The sequence below is a fragment of the Patiria miniata genome, unplaced genomic scaffold, assembly GCF_015706575.1.
Source record: "Patiria miniata isolate m_02_andy unplaced genomic scaffold, ASM1570657v1 HiC_scaffold_24, whole genome shotgun sequence".
NCBI lineage: Eukaryota > Metazoa > Echinodermata > Asteroidea > Valvatida > Asterinidae > Patiria > Patiria miniata.
Genome location: NW_024037063.1, coordinates 12711819 through 12727752, shown reverse-complemented (window position 1 = coordinate 12727752; position 15934 = coordinate 12711819). Strand labels below are relative to the sequence as shown.

Here is a 15934-nt window from a genome sequence, read left to right as displayed (position 1 = left end):
TGTGGCCTAAATCTTTTTACTCGTTTTTTTCCCTACAAGATCTGCCACTAATGCTCACCCTTTCACACTCTCAATACCTAGGCCTCCCACTCATCATCCTTCATTGTCCGCACATCCAAATTGTGGAACTCTCTACCACGATCCTACAACCCTCACTCTTTCAAGAGCTTTATCAAGCTCCATCTGAGATTGTCTAGTCTCACTTCCTTATTAAAGGGAAAATACAACACTTACAAACATCAAAAATAAAACTACCAAATCATTTTGAAATACCTTGCTGGACTGTTAGTGAATGACAGTGTAAAGCATCCTGTAAAATCATGGCACCTGGTATACTGTCATTTTCAAGAAAAGTGGTATTTTTGTTTCAATTTCCAACGCTGGTCGGCCGACCAGCGTTGGAAAAAACTGGCTTTTTTCAAATACTGGCCCCAATTGACCATCACACTTGTTTGCAATTGATTACACACCTATATGAACAGGTACAAGCCAGCTAGACTGGTTCCCTGACCTTACATTTCCCCAATGTATGTAAACTGCTCTGTTTCTTCTGATATGGAGTCAGGGAACCAGACTACAGGAAAATGATTGTTTTTCTTGGTTTTTATGGCATTTTCGAACCCAAAGCCTCAAAAAAGTCAGTGTAACTATATTTGCTATATATATTTCCAACCCCCCAATTCCATCCATTTCTGAAAATTACAGCAAACGCAAATGATGTATATTCCCTTTAAGAACCATTTTGTACATGTATCTATTCATAATTACCTGAGACAGTTTACCCATTCCAAGAGCCCGTCACGTGGGTGGTTTTAAACCGCTGAACGCTGATAAAACACTGGCTGGTTTTATAAGCGCAATTGACGCATCGCGGTAGAATCACGTTAGAATTGTGTCAACGCAGCTTGTGAAATATTGTCCAATTACATACAAAAGGACACCGAATGCTCAAAATCTGAGACAAGCAATACTTAGTGTCCGAAATTTCCATAGGGTTGTCTAAGGGGCGTGGCTAACTCACAAACAGTGATAGGTCAATACGTGCATTCTGCGCCTCATTGCGCAGTACGTGCCGCGTGTGCGCCAACTTCAATTGTAAGGATATTTTTAGCACTGTGCCATAGACATGGCCAGAGGGGTATTTCACAAAACATGAAGTAAATTGTTGGACAAAATTGCTGGAAATTTCTGAACTTTTGACTTGTTTTTGACTTTTTGACCGAAAGGTACCGGTAAATTTATCATGAAAATAAATGTGTTTGGCCAGTTTTAAAAGTTTGTTTAAAGGGAATGTACATCATTGGCTTTTGCTGTAATTTTCAGAAATGAACTATTTGTGGGGTTAGTATAATAGATCAAATATTGTTACACTGACATGTTTGATGTTTTGTGTTAAAAATGCTGGGAAAACCAAGAAAAACAAAAATGTTCAAGTAGTCTGGTTCCCTGACTCCACTAAAGATGAAATGAATCCATTTATAGATGCCGGAAAATATTGTAAGTTAAGGGAACCAGTCTAACAGTGGTCGGCCGACCACTGTTGGAAATTTATACAAAATACCATTTTTCTTGAAAAAGACTTCACACCAGGTGCCATAATTTTACAGGATGCTTTAGCATGTCATTTATCAACAGACTAGTTAGGTTTTGTTTTTCGATGTTTGCAAATGTTGTATATTCCCTTTAAAACCAGCCAAGCACATATTAATTCCCTTATTAATCTGTTACATTAGCTACTAAAAAATCATTTAAAAAAATGGTCAAAAAACCTTTTATGGGATACATGTACCGGAACAATGTACAAAGTGTGAGGATGTACATGTACATATGTTACCCCCACTGGAGTTCCTTCAATATATCTTACCATAACGACCTTTACAGCACTGTCACAAACCAGAAACAAAAATTGATTTTCCAAGCAAGACGTCGCTGCAGACAGCTCATTAATTGGCTAACTGAGACAAACACACATCCCTCCTCCCTCCCCCCCCCCCCCCTCTGCTAGCGTAATTGGGAACCTGCAAGGCTCGTTGAGAAAATAAATATCGTGCACCCTGCAGAGCCAAAAATAAAAATTGGTTTCTGGTTACGTACATGTTTAATGTCTGTACTGAATTTCTTTAAAATCCTCAATAATATTTCGCAAAAAATGTCTGAAGTATGTATTTAGTCAATAAAACTGTTGCATTATTCATTGTTTACTTACTTATAAAAAAAGTTGACCGAGTTATTAAGCCTACCCATTTTTTTTATTCAGTAAAGAAGGAATTTTCAACTGTTTATCGATACATGTACATACGTACTGCGTACATGTACATTGTACACTTTATGCATGTACTACTGACTGAGATTTTAAATTTACAATGTACTATTAAAAGAAAAAGGTCTTTTCTTGATGGTAATCAAGATCTTAATTAGAAATAGAATTTGTCACATATTCCTTGAAAAAAAATAAGTGCACTTCATGCACTTATTTTTTGTTTGACCAGTTAAAAAAGATGTTTTGTTAATTTCATTAAAAATATGTTCACATTAATTAATGTCCACATTAATTACGTAAGACCCTTATACATACATTGTATAATGTACAAGATCAAAGACATCTTTTGTCGTCAACACGAAGAAGATTTGTCTGAATGTTTTTTGTTTTTTTGCCTGGGATTTTAACTCCATAATTCTTCTACCTTTGTAACAATACCCGTTTTTGCAGTTTCAAAAAATAAAGTCTGAGCTAAATTTTTTCTAAGTTGGCTGTATAATGAACATGTACATATTATGCACATGAAACAGAAAAATGCAAATTGGACAAGCAGTCGCTCTACAATCCTGGTCAAATCTCGCTGGGCCCCCAACCCCCCGGCCCCCGTTCAATGTTGTCTCTCATTGCGCAGTGTGTGCTCCATCAGCTGGAGAGAACAACATTGAGCGGGGGAATTGGGTGACCGTGGCAGGCACAGGAAGTGTCCCAACCATTTTGGCCGGGATTGTAGGCGGAACCTCAGGTAACCAGTGAAACCTCATAAAACCTCATAAAACCTCATAAAACCTCGTAAAACCTCATAAAACCTCACAAAACCTCACAAAACCTCGTAAAACCTCACAAAACCTCATACTTACATGTAAAACCTCGTAAAACCTCATAAAACCTCACAAAACCTCACAAAACCTCACAAAACCTCGTAAAACCTCATAAAACCTCATAAAACCTCACAAAACTTCATAAAACCTCGTAAAACCTCATAAAACCTCATAAAACCTCATAAAACCTCATGAAACCTTGTAAAACCTCAACTTTAAGTCCTGAGCCTAAGTTCACATTTTCCCATTCTCCATTCTCCAAGTTGTCCTGAAATCCTGGCGCACTGCACAATATACATTTTTTGTCTGGGCTTGTTTATGGGAGCTTCTGCCCGCAAGGCCTGCGCGCAGACTGCTCATCACGTCCTCGACACGGTGTAATTTCAGGCCGTTGTTATCTCTCTCAACAATTTAAGGGTGCAGGTGTCAGACGAGATTTTGTATTAATCAGACGCAGCTGAGGCGAAAATTGCAATCGTGGCCATTGAGCGAGAGATGTCTGACAAAAATGCATTGCACGTAGACACGATATGTAAATGTAGTATTTTTTTTAATATGAATGTATACTCACGTATCATGTACATACAATTGGACATTTGGGAGACATCCCCATAGACTTGTGCACAAAATTTGTCAAACTGAAATGTGCCCTAACCCAATATTTCCTTGTCCTTTTTCCACGAATTTCGGTATGTTCCCTAAGTAGACCATGAGCAATAAATATAATCTAATTGCGACAGTAAAATTGTGCATCTAAAGGGGGGCTGTGACATTAGGGAGACATGAAAATGTCTCCCTAATGACCGATGTCTCCCATCATGCGAAGAAATTAGGATAACGTGTCTCCTTAATGGTACCATTAGGGCCTACACGTATACCTGTACGTACATGTAGGTCACCATATTTAAAGGAAGATTATGATTTGAAAAAATGCAATACATAAATATCTCCCTTTCCCCCTGCCCCCTCCCCCCCCCCCCCCCCCCCCCCCCCCCCAAGCAAACATTAGCTAACCCTAACTTCCTAGGCATTTTTGCTAGGATGCAATCTCAGTCCTGCAAAATCCTCCAATTGCCTCCATGTAAAAATTGCATGCAGCCTCAATCCTCCAAAATCATCTGTTATTGCTTGAATGTGGTCCTTGGAGCGGTGACCACTGCCTCAATCCTGCAAAATCCTCCATTTTGCAAAGAGGATTTTGGATGATTTGGAAATGTTAGGGTTTAAGAGTAAAAATTGCTTAAAAAAATGTCATTAATTGTCATTCAGATCAAAACCGATAAACGATACTGATAATTTCAAAGGAAAACGGCAATTACTGGTAGTTCTAGAATCAGATCTTTTCGAATCAGAAACTATCTACACGTACATGTACCTTTGAAAAGAAATCATAAATATGTGAAGTGCATGTAATTTTTGAAGAGAAAAACATAAAAAAAGGTTCTTTTTTTACTTTGCCAGTGTGTAAAATATTGTTCACCAAAATAATATTTGTATTTTATTTTGGAAGTGGTTTTTGTTTTCCTTTTTGTGGGAGTGATCTGTTACACGGTACCCTGTGGAGACATGTGCACAATAGGGAACAAAAGATTGTATACCGGTACGTCTCCACAGGGCAATTTCTATAGGTGAATACATTGTACGTCTCCACAAGGTTATCACGAAATAGATATATGGATTTTACTCAAACACTAGGAATTTCCAAGGTGTGTTGATCTGTCGCAAATTGACGTATTTTATGCAAGAGATATAAAGTCCGAATTTATTCCCAGGAAATTAATTCTGGTTAAAATAGGAGCATTTTGAAAGTACACTTTCAAACTCAAAAACTTAAACATGTTAAATGCACGAGAACAAAGAAATGACTCTACAAGGATACAACTTCCAGTATTTGTGTGGGGGTAGATGGGTGTATGTGAAGCTACAGTGGATAAAAAGCGAAATACATGTTTGTGAATTTTATTCACACAAACACAATTTAGTTTACATATGGCGCACTCGTGCCAAGCAATTTACCAAGTAATGAGCATTTTGAAGCCACAAATCCATCACAATTACTCCCACAGTCTTCAGCTGTGACGTTCCCTGAAGACACCTAAAGACAAGGCCATGTTTAAATAGTATCTCCGGCCAGCCAGCTAGCCAGCGGGCCGGGAAGACGAATCAGATTGGCACAGTGCCAGTAAAACATTGGAACAGTGCCAAAAAAATTGTTGTTTTGAACAGCACTTGCCCAATAGTTACAAAAATAGAAAACAAAACAAAAACACCTCTTTTTGGCAAAGTTCCAAAAAAAATAACATACATACTTGGCATCGTGCCAATAGAAACACTACTTTTTGGCTCATTGCCAAAGAGACCAACTAAAAGCAGGAAAGGTCGTGACATTATCCAGGGGGTTTGCATGTAAACAGGTTTTTTCATTCTCCTGAAACCCCAAATATCCGGCGTGACATTTTATTTTTGTACTCAGTAATTACTGCCACGAAAATAAAATGTCAATAATGCCATACAAATAACGCATACCGGTATACCTGGTAGGACCACAAATTGAGCAGATAATATCAGTTTACATGTAATGATGAACATTTCCTTGACTGCATTGTAGTTTTTGTTCATTAAGAGAGTTAAAAGAGGCCTTTAATGAATTTGTTTTATTAAACCATATTTTGTGCAAATGTGCATGCGCCTTTGAAATGTTTGAAAAATGATGACACATTTTATTTGAAATTTCGTTAAATTGAATTTTCCCCTCCCAATTTCCAATTTTGTTGCTTTTCTTAGACACCTGACAAGGGGTGTGCATTTACGGGTAGTATGGGAACCCGTTAAAGAAACCCAACTCCAAAATTCAAATCTCGGAAGTTGTTGTACAGATCTATATATATAAGAGAGAAGTTTACTCGCCCCCGAGACGATGTTTGCTCATGAAAGGATCCGAGACCGCGGGCTCCCGCTGCGCGAAAATCGCTCCACGTCCGTGGAAAAATACGGAGGGTGTCTTCCGCCGGGTCGGACACTTCGGGTCGTCCTGATTTTCCCGTACGGACCGGCGATCCGTTTCGTCGATTTTTCGTGACTGCGTTTTTCGCAGGAATTTGCCGTCGTGTGCGCTCTCACGTTGACTGCCTGGCCGCCCCCTGTGCTGGCTTCTCTGCGTGTCTAGACTGTGCGAGGTCAGCGAGGTCAACGTAGGGGTTTCGTTTACGTGTTCTACTCAGCCGTTCTGCAAAAGCGTTCACCAAATTGTGTTATGGGGTGACCTTGATAAAATATTTTTTCTCCATGGTGCGTGGCCACCAAGTGCCCCTATTCTTTCATATGCTTCGCTTGCCGCCCCTGCGCCGTGTACAACGAATACTCAGAAGGACTACACATTAAGTATTGCCTTGCGCGGTCTGACCAATCGAAAGTCTACACTGCGTAGTATTTCCGGGCTATGCAAAACTGTCGATGGCAACGCGTACTGCAGCCTGCTCCACACCCTGGAAACGAGGTTGGGTCTACGGTGCTCGCTATTTGCATGATTTGAAGCACAAGCATGTGAGTGACGTGTATAGTGCTCTGTTGCTTCCATCGTGTGTTAATACAGCTCCATGCTTCCACCAAGGCTGAGCGTTGTGAGTTCGCTGCCCGCCACAGTGTTGCGTTATAATTTCGGGGGCCTGTCTGGGATCAACGAAGGATCGATGCATTGCTTCAAACATCGAGATCTTAAACGCAGTCACACAAAAAATCAACGAAAATGTGTCCGATCCGGCGGAAGACACCCTCCACATTTTTCCACGGACGTGGAGCGATTTTGGCGTCGCGAAAGACCGCGGTCTCAGATCGTTTCAGGAGCAAACATTTCTCGGAGGCCGAGTAAAATTTGCTCTTATATAGATGGTTGCCCCAAGTTGAATAACAGTTGACTCGACAAGTTCCTCGCAGACGGTCTCGCAAATTGTTAGCCCCATAAATGTGGCCTATTTACTGGACTGCCTCCGTAAACATAGGCCACACATCCACATGTACAAAAACGTGTCGACTTTGCCAAATTTTGATTTTCACATTTAGGCTCACTTTGTAGGTTTTTTTTGCTTTAGAAGCATTCTCACCCTCTATATAGGCTAATCAGAAAGTGCTGCCTTTTTCAGATGTCCATTTTTCGTGAAATTTCCAGATACATTTGCACACGTTTGCGTATCAAAATTTCAACATGAAATTTCACAAAAATTAGACATCTGGAAAAGGCAGCACTTTCTGATTAGCCTATATAGAGGGTGAGAATGCTTCTAAAGCAAAAAAAACCTACAAAGTAAGCCTCAATGTGGAAATCAAAATTTGGCAAAGTCGACACGTTTTTGTACATGTGGATGTGTGGCCTATGTTTACGGAGGCAGTCCAGTAAATAGGCCACATTTATGGGGCTAGCAAATTGTAAGACGTTCAAGTTTACGTTTGTTGAAGAGTCCAATATACTGAAACTTAATTATGACCTTCCTAATCAGCCTTCGCCTGTGTACTACGGCAAGCCTTTCAAGTACGTTTTCCCACAAATGCCACTGCCTCACAAAATGCCAATTTAACAGAACGGGAACATTTACAGACTGTTGCCATGGTACATAATTGTTAGTGGTCAGAAATTGCCTCAGATCGCACCACAGAAATTGCTTTTCTATAACTGCATGTCTTCTCAACTAAATCCCCCAATTACATTCATCTCCCCACATTTTCATCCCCAACTCTACGCCCTACCTGATCTATGATCGGGTAAATCAACGAGGGATCGATGCATTGCTTCAAATATTGTGATCTTTGAACTAGGTTGGGTTGGAATAACGAAGAGTGCATAAATAATAATATTGGCGGTTGTTGGCTGTTTGGCCTTGCTTATATTATGGTTGAACCATGCCAACTTGAATAAAATAGTTAAATCGACTTTTTCCTCGCAGGTCTCGCAAATTGTAAGAAGTTCAAGTTTACGTTTGTTGAAGAGTCCAATACTGTACCTTCATAATGACCTTCCTCCATGATTCAGACTATGTAATTTTATGGTATCACACTCAACATTTTTATTGCAAATGCCACCTTCACGTTTTATTCCATTATGATTTATTGTCAAAACAGTACAATCAGCCTTCGCCTGTGTATCACGTTTTATTCCATTATGATTTATTGTCAAAACAGTACAATCAGCCTTCGCCTGTGTACTATACGGTAATTCAACTCAGTTTTCTCACATTAACAAACGCGACTGCCTCACAAAATGCAATTTAACAGACCAACGGGAAAATTTACAGACAGTTATACATGCCATGGTACATAATTATCATGGGCGCGGCGTCAATCGTTGGGGGACGGGGGACCCCCACCCCAACATTTTAAAGCGGGCAATATCGTTTGGTTCCCTACCCCCACTTTTTCTTCCCCGAATAAAAATTGTAGCCTACTATAATATTCTTTTGCTCAGAACAGCTGATTCAATGACTCCAAACTCGAAAATGATGTTTAAAAGATGATCTTTTGTTTTACTATCGTACGTTCTCAGAAATTTCCTCAGATCGCGTCACCGTCAATTGCTTTTCTATAGCTACATGTCTTCTCAACTAAATCCCCCACTTACATTTAACTCCCCACACTTTCAACCCCAACACAAATACGCCCTACCCGATCTATGATCGGGTAATTCAGCTTGTTGTTTATAAAGGTCTGCATCGTAATTCTGCCACATCTGTGCATCGATACAGCAAGATACAAGTAGTGATTTTATAGCTTTACGGTGTAAGCTGCAACGTTCTTGAGCATCGTAAATGTGACATTTATGATTTGTTTTCCCGTGTAGCCTGGTTTTCATTTTTTTAAATTGCCCACAAATGACATTCAAAACTTTTCTTTTTCAATGTCTGAGAAGTTACTAAGTAATTTGTAAAGTTGGTTAATCACGGGTACCCGATCCCATAATCTGGAACCGGTTCCTGACATCAACGGTCAGGTACATACATGTACATGTAGGTACCCGGTTCTAATGCACAGCCACACACCCATTACTGTGATGTCACTTCAGGCACACATTAGATATTTGAGGATTTAGTGTGCAAATTATGCAACTGAAAAATGTACTTGTACATGTGAACATTTACATCATTGTGAAAACATGAGTGCATAAACTTTGTTCGTTGACCCACATGTACATACACGTGCCTAGGATGACATCATTGGTTTGCCCATGATTATGCAAATAGCTTTAGCAACCCCCTCCCCAATCCCACCCCCCCCCAAAAAGTTGGCCTTAAAGGGAATGTACAATGTACATCATTGGCTTTCGCTGTAATTTTCAGAAATGAACTATTTGAGGGGTTATTTTAGTACATGTATAATAGATCAAATATTGTTGCACTGACATATTTGAAGTTTTGTGTTCGAAAATGCTAGGAAAAACAAGAAAAACAAAAAGTTCAAGTAGTCTGGTTTCCTGACTCCACTAAAATGAAAAGGATCAATTTAAAGATGCCGAAACATTGTAAGGTAAGGGAACCAGTCTAGCTTGCCTGCACCCGAACATGAACATGTAACCAATAGCAAACAAAATTTGGACTGAAAAAAATGGTAAATTTGGAGCAGTAGTTGAAAAATAGTTAGGTTTTTCCAACGGTGGTCAGCCGACCACCGTTGGAAATTGATGCAAAAATACCACTTTTCTTGAAAACGACTTCACACCAGGTGCCATAATTTTACAGGATGCTTTAGACTGACATTTATCAACATCCTAGTACATGTAGTAAGGTATTTCGTAAAAATGTGGTATTTTTGTTTTTCTATATTTGCAAATGTTGTATATTCCCTTTAAACACGCTTAAAAATGCCAATAAAAGACTGCAAATGAATGTAAATGAGACACAAAGGTGAACTTTAAGTATTCTGTGCCCCTTTCACCATTAGTTCCTGTACTTTTGCAAAATAATCCTGCCTGTTAATTCATGTACCGCCATACTGCCCCAACACACTAAGTTTTTTTGTTTTTGTTCTTTAGGGAATAATTACAAAACAGTTTCCTACAAGAACCAACTGAAAAGCAGCTATGTACGAGTAAACGGAAACCTTGTTTTGTCTTCTTTCAAAAATCCTCCCCATTCCAGGTCGGGTCACCATCTGCATTTGGGTCATCTCCTCCAGCGGCGACAGCATGAGCTACACCTGCAAGATCGCCCACGACTGCAAACCCGAGGACATCATCGCCGAGACGATCCGCAAACGTACAGAGAGCATGGCCCTGTCGCCCAATCAGCAGCAGCGCTGCGTGGAGGAGTACAAGGGCACTTACGTCCTTAAAGTCTGCGGCTGCGACGAGTACATCATGGACAACTACCCCATATCGCAATTTAAGGTTTGTTGTTAAATCCTGAACCACGTAGACACCTTCACAACCTTACAGGAACCAATTTTGCAGAGATGTTATGCACAGACATTTTGTTAAAGGGAAGATACAACATTTGCAAACATCAAAAAAACGAAATGATCCACTTATCACGAAATACCTTACTGGATTGTTAAGGAACTGTAAAATTGTGGCTCCTGGTGTGCTGTCATTTTCAAGAAAAATGGTATTTTTCCAACGCTGGTCGGCCGACCAGCGTTGGAGAAAACTGGCTATTTTCAAAAACTACTCCATATTTCTTATATTTAGTTATTCCACATCTTCTTTGCAATTGATTACTCACCTGTGAATGGGTACAAGCCAGCTAAATTGATACTCTGACCGCACAATTCCCCAAAGTCTATAAATTGCTCCATTTCATCTTAAGTGGGGTCAGGGAACCAGACTACAAGAATATAATTGGTTTTCTTGGTTTTTCCAGCATCAACAAGCCAAAAAGGTGAAACAAGTCAGTTTAACAATATTTGCTAAAACATATAAATCCTCCAAATGCACTTATTTCTAAAAATTGCAGCAAAAGCCAATGTTGTACATTCCCTTTAAGCATCTAGAAAAAAAATTGCTTATCTAATATTGGAGCTTCTACATGTACATGTCATTTGGTGACCGGTCGGTCAGTCGGCTGGTCTGTCTGTTGGTCCCAAGACTTGATAAAAAGTATGGTGTTCCATATGCGCCACCTGCGTTGCAGTTTTTAATAAAGATCTCTGCCGTTTTTCCAACAGTACATCCGCCAATGCATCCTCCGTAAGAAGACCCCCAAGCTGATCCTGATGGCACGGGACAGCCTCCTGAACAGCCTGCCTGAGGTGACCTTCCCCCTCCCCTCTTACATGAGGCGGGCTCCGCCCACCCTCCCCAGGGACAACCTGCAGGCGAAGTGTCTGTGGGACGTCAGTGACTACTTCAAGGTCAAGATCAACTGTGCAATGTATGTCAACGTCAAGGAACTTGACAAGGTTGGTACATTACATACATTGTGTCATGGGTACAGGGCCACATTTGGAGAGAAAAAAATTGCAATGACATTTGGGAGCATCCACCACCAAACAGCTGTAAAACAAAATTCGAATTTTGAAGTTAATGCGTTTGGGAAAAATTCAGCTTAACAATGATGACAAATTTCAATCCACTTCTACTCCCCTCCTCAAATTCATTTTTTAAATTTAGTCATTCAACCATTTTCATCAAGCAGGTTATAAAGTAGACCTACTAAAATTTGCCATTTTTGGAATTGTCAGTCATTCTAATGTTTCTGAGCTGAAGGAAAATACCACAAACCAATCATTTCTATAAAAAATTTTTTTTTTTAAATAAATATAAAAAAAGTTTAAAAATCTATATATTTTTTTATTATCACGCTCCAGTGCACAATTTAAATGTGGATGTAGGTGGACAGTTACGATTTGTCTCTGTTTTCATGATAAAAGTAGAATGTCCAAAACCACCTTACATTGTTTTTTGTTGTTGTCAGATTTAGTTACCATTGCCTGTACTAACATTGTCTCCGTTTATACCAAACTGAAGAAAGTTGAATCTTAAAGAGGTTGTGGAATGCTCGAAAACATTTCCGTCATTTTTCGGGTATATGTAGCCTAAGGTGTGATGAAATAAAAACGACTTTTGTGTCTGTCATAAAAGGAGTACAAAAGGTACTTTTGAGAGCTGTTTTTCAAGTCCTGTCATGCCTGTTTCGACCCGAACGTGCAATTTGTGTAAAAGTCGTCGTTGCGGGCAGCAAACAAAACACAATAAATCGTGACGTAATAAACAGGACTCCTGATGCGGAGTAGCATAAACGAGTCCTGTTTATTACGTCACGATTTACTGTGTTTTGTTTGCTGCCCGCAACGACGACTTTTACACAAATTGCATGTTCGGGTCGAACAGGACCTGAAAAATAGCTCTCAAAAGTACCCTTTGTACTCATTTCATGACAGAAACAATAGTCGTTTTTATTTCATCACACCTTAGGCTACATATACCCAAAAAATGACGGAAATGTCTTCGAGCATTCCACAACCTCTTTAAGCCCACATGTGTAGTTTGAATACCAAACTGACTCATTCAATAACCAAGTCTCTTGCACAACGTAGGGCTGGATGTTTGAATTGTTAGAGCACTGGTACGGTAATCTGGAGGTTGCAGGTTCAAACCCTTTGTTTGTTCAACTTTTATAAGTAATTAATTAATGTGGAGTGCTGTGGCCTCGTGGTTAAGGGCATTAGATTCGTGGTCTGCGGGTAAAGCTGCGGGTTTCGGGTTCGAGTCCAGCCTGGGGTCATGGTGCATGTGCCCTTGGGCAAGGCACTTTGTCACTCATTGCTTCTCTCCACCCAGGAGTAAATGGGTACCTGTGAGGGTAAAGATGGTTATGTGATTGATTTAGCTGGCTTGCGCCTAACAGGCAGCATCGAGCTGTATACTCCCCAAGGAGCTGAGATGGTATTTGAAATGTTTAATTGGCCCAATGATCAGGGGTAATAATAATGTAAAGCGCTTTGATCTTTGTTAAAAGTGCTATATAAGAACCCGTTATAATTGTTGTTATTATTATTATTACATGTATTATTACAATTTTTTTTGTTTTGTTCAGATCTATGTGCGCTCAGGTATCTACCACGGCTCAGAGTCCCTGTGCCCCCAGGTCATGACGGAGCACGTCCCCTGTTCCAATCCCCGCTGGAACGAGTGGCTGACCTACGAGCTGCGCATCCCGGACATACCGCGCAGCGCCCGGCTGTGCGTCTCCATCTGCTCAACCAGCAAACGCAAAGGCAAAAAAGAGGTGAGAGTTGAAGGCGGAGCTAGGATGCAAAAGAAGGCGGGATAGATGTTGTGCTATAGTCGATTTCATGAAACTTTACGCAGTGTTGTAAAATCCACTTGCAACACATTTTAACTCCATAGTTGCATATTTCACATTATGCAAAGATTATGACATATTTCACTGAACTTTTGGAGGGCATGATTTAGTCTACGACTTGTTTGACAACTTATGGCATAGCTTAAGCACTTATGCAATGTAATTTTGTTAATGCTATCCTTCCAAATGGTCCTTTGTGGCCCATTAAACTCATTTTCAATTTTCGTTTTGCCATTTCCAAGGGTATTTTGGTGCCATTTGGGGTTTTATGCTAATGCCAATTTCCATATTCATGAGCAAAAGTGTGATGTCATTTCAGGCAGAAACCTCAATGTTACAGCTATTTTAGCACTAAAAGTTGCCAGAATTTTGGATTTACATGTATTGCTGTCATAAATGTTCTTGTCTTTTGTGATTCGTCGTTGTGTAGGTAAGTACGGTACATGGCAGTAAGCCAATGAGCAACCCTTTCTCACAAATGTTTTCAATGAGCAAATTTTGGGTTCCCAATTTGAACAGAAAACCCCTATAAAAGTTAACAATGTCTTCCTGAAATGTCATCATAGTATTAACAGCGCCCCAGGTCCCTCAGATATCCAGAAAAGCATGGAAATTTGTTTAATGTTTAAAGAAGTGCACTTTTCAATAAAATTAACCAAAAGGTCTGTCAAATAGTTTTCATACATGTAAGAGGAGTAGAAAGTTGCACAAAAAGTTTTCCAAAGAAAAATTCATCACATAGACCCTTTGAGGTTGTGTTAGCAGTTGCATACAAAATTGAAAATTGTACAGCATGTCATTGCCGTAATTCGCTCTCCTCACACTCCGCCATGGGCATGCACAGCCTCGATCTGGCAACTTTACACAATAGATACAGCCGGTTCAGTGATTCCCGTGTCGGGGTTCAGATCACTGAACCGGCTATTTTTATTGTGTACAGTTGCCAGATCGAGGCTCTGCATGCCCAATGGCGGAGCGTGAAAAGAGCGAATGATCAAGCCAGATGCAAGAAATTCACAGTTTGCTTTCCAGATAAATGAAATGGTAAGTTAACCATGACAGAATTTTGAGAGTTGTCACCCAATTCGGAAAAAAGTCGGCGAAAGCTCTCCCCCCCCCCCCCCCCCCCCGAAAAAAATGGCAGGCCAAACTGATTCAATGATTGTTCTATAACCGATATGAAATTGTACATAATCATCCGTTAGGAAAGCTATGATCATCCCCGTCCAAGATTTTGTAATATTTGAAACGGTGCACAGCAAAACCAAGTTTCGTGAAATCGATCAGAGGTGAACCAGCTACACATTATGTACGGAACGTATGCCAATTTGCCCGGTAACCTGACTATACATGTACATGCTTGTGCACATCAAACCCATCCCTACACAAATGTCTTTCTAAATTTTTGAAGTACAGCCATTTAATACTGAGCCATCAACAAGGTACCGGGTAGTGTTTAACAAGGGCAAACTTGCGTATTTACCAAAAAGAGACAGCAAGATTGGCAGACAGACATAATGATTACCGGTTGTAGTTGAATAAGGTTATCTGTATTTGGTTGTTGGACTTTACTATCAAAATATTTGTACAGTATTTGTATATCAACACCAGATAACTCGGGTCATTCAAAGACTGTAAACAAGTGTGGTTCTATTGTATTTACAGGTTACATGCCTGAAAATCTACTGTATTTTTCATATCTTTGTACATTAGTAAATTTTAAAATTGGTTATGCTCTTCACAGACGTCATTTTTTTTTTAAGCACTGTATTCTCACTGAATACATGCTAGTGCAGAAGTCAAAACCATATTAACCGCCAAGATTGCTGGGTTTTGAATCTGATAAACATGTATAATTCTATATTAGTTAGCAGGAGGTCATGGGTTCGAGTCCCACCCGGGCAAGTTTGGGAAGTTTTCATTCTCTCGGACTGAAGCTCAGACAGGACGGAGTATTGCAGCACTTTTTAAGTAACTTCAGTAAAGGGCAAAACCCTGCATTCAAATTCATCTCCATTGCACAAGATATCCCCAAATTTATGGTTAGATGGCACTTGCACGTCGTGCATGCACGTGTGCAAGACTCGGTTTAAGAGAGGGATCACACCCCTTAATGACTTTGCTTTCAGTGATTAAACACTACTTTTTACTTGTGACAATACCGAGGGTTTCCATTCTTATTACTTTACTTTTATTACTTGCATAAAACTTGGAATTAATTCTGCAAGGAATTTTCACTCCTTGACAAAAACAGAAGCAATTCCAGAAATGTTGGAATCTAATTCCGATCCCATTGTATTTTTGTTCAGGCCAATGCTGAATGTAATTGAATATTTGAATAGTGAAATGTCCTTGGAAGATCAAACAGTACTTTATTTATTTTAAACAGTACTTGTATTTTATTTATTGGAAGTTTTATATTTTTAAATGTTGACAGCCTCAGAACCGGTATTTGTCCTAAAATTTTTGAGCCGACATTTTTGCTGGTATACATGTATTGTTCTCTTCAACTTGATAGGCCAAGGTCATCATATTTTTGCCGGTGCATTTCCGACAGGCTCATCATGCAA

General features: G+C 39.8%; 1 protein-coding gene across 1 annotated transcript in view; it reads left to right on the top strand.

Moving 5' to 3' along the window:
• Positions 1–15934, top strand: part of LOC119732122 (phosphatidylinositol 4,5-bisphosphate 3-kinase catalytic subunit alpha isoform-like) — a 49765-nt gene that overhangs the window by 18066 nt on the left and 15765 nt on the right. The window contains exons 4-6 of the mRNA XM_038205516.1: positions 10200–10447; positions 11224–11457; positions 13095–13286. Coding sequence (XP_038061444.1) covers positions 10200–10447; positions 11224–11457; positions 13095–13286 — 674 coding nt within the window. The remainder of the gene's footprint in view (positions 1–10199; positions 10448–11223; positions 11458–13094; positions 13287–15934) is intronic.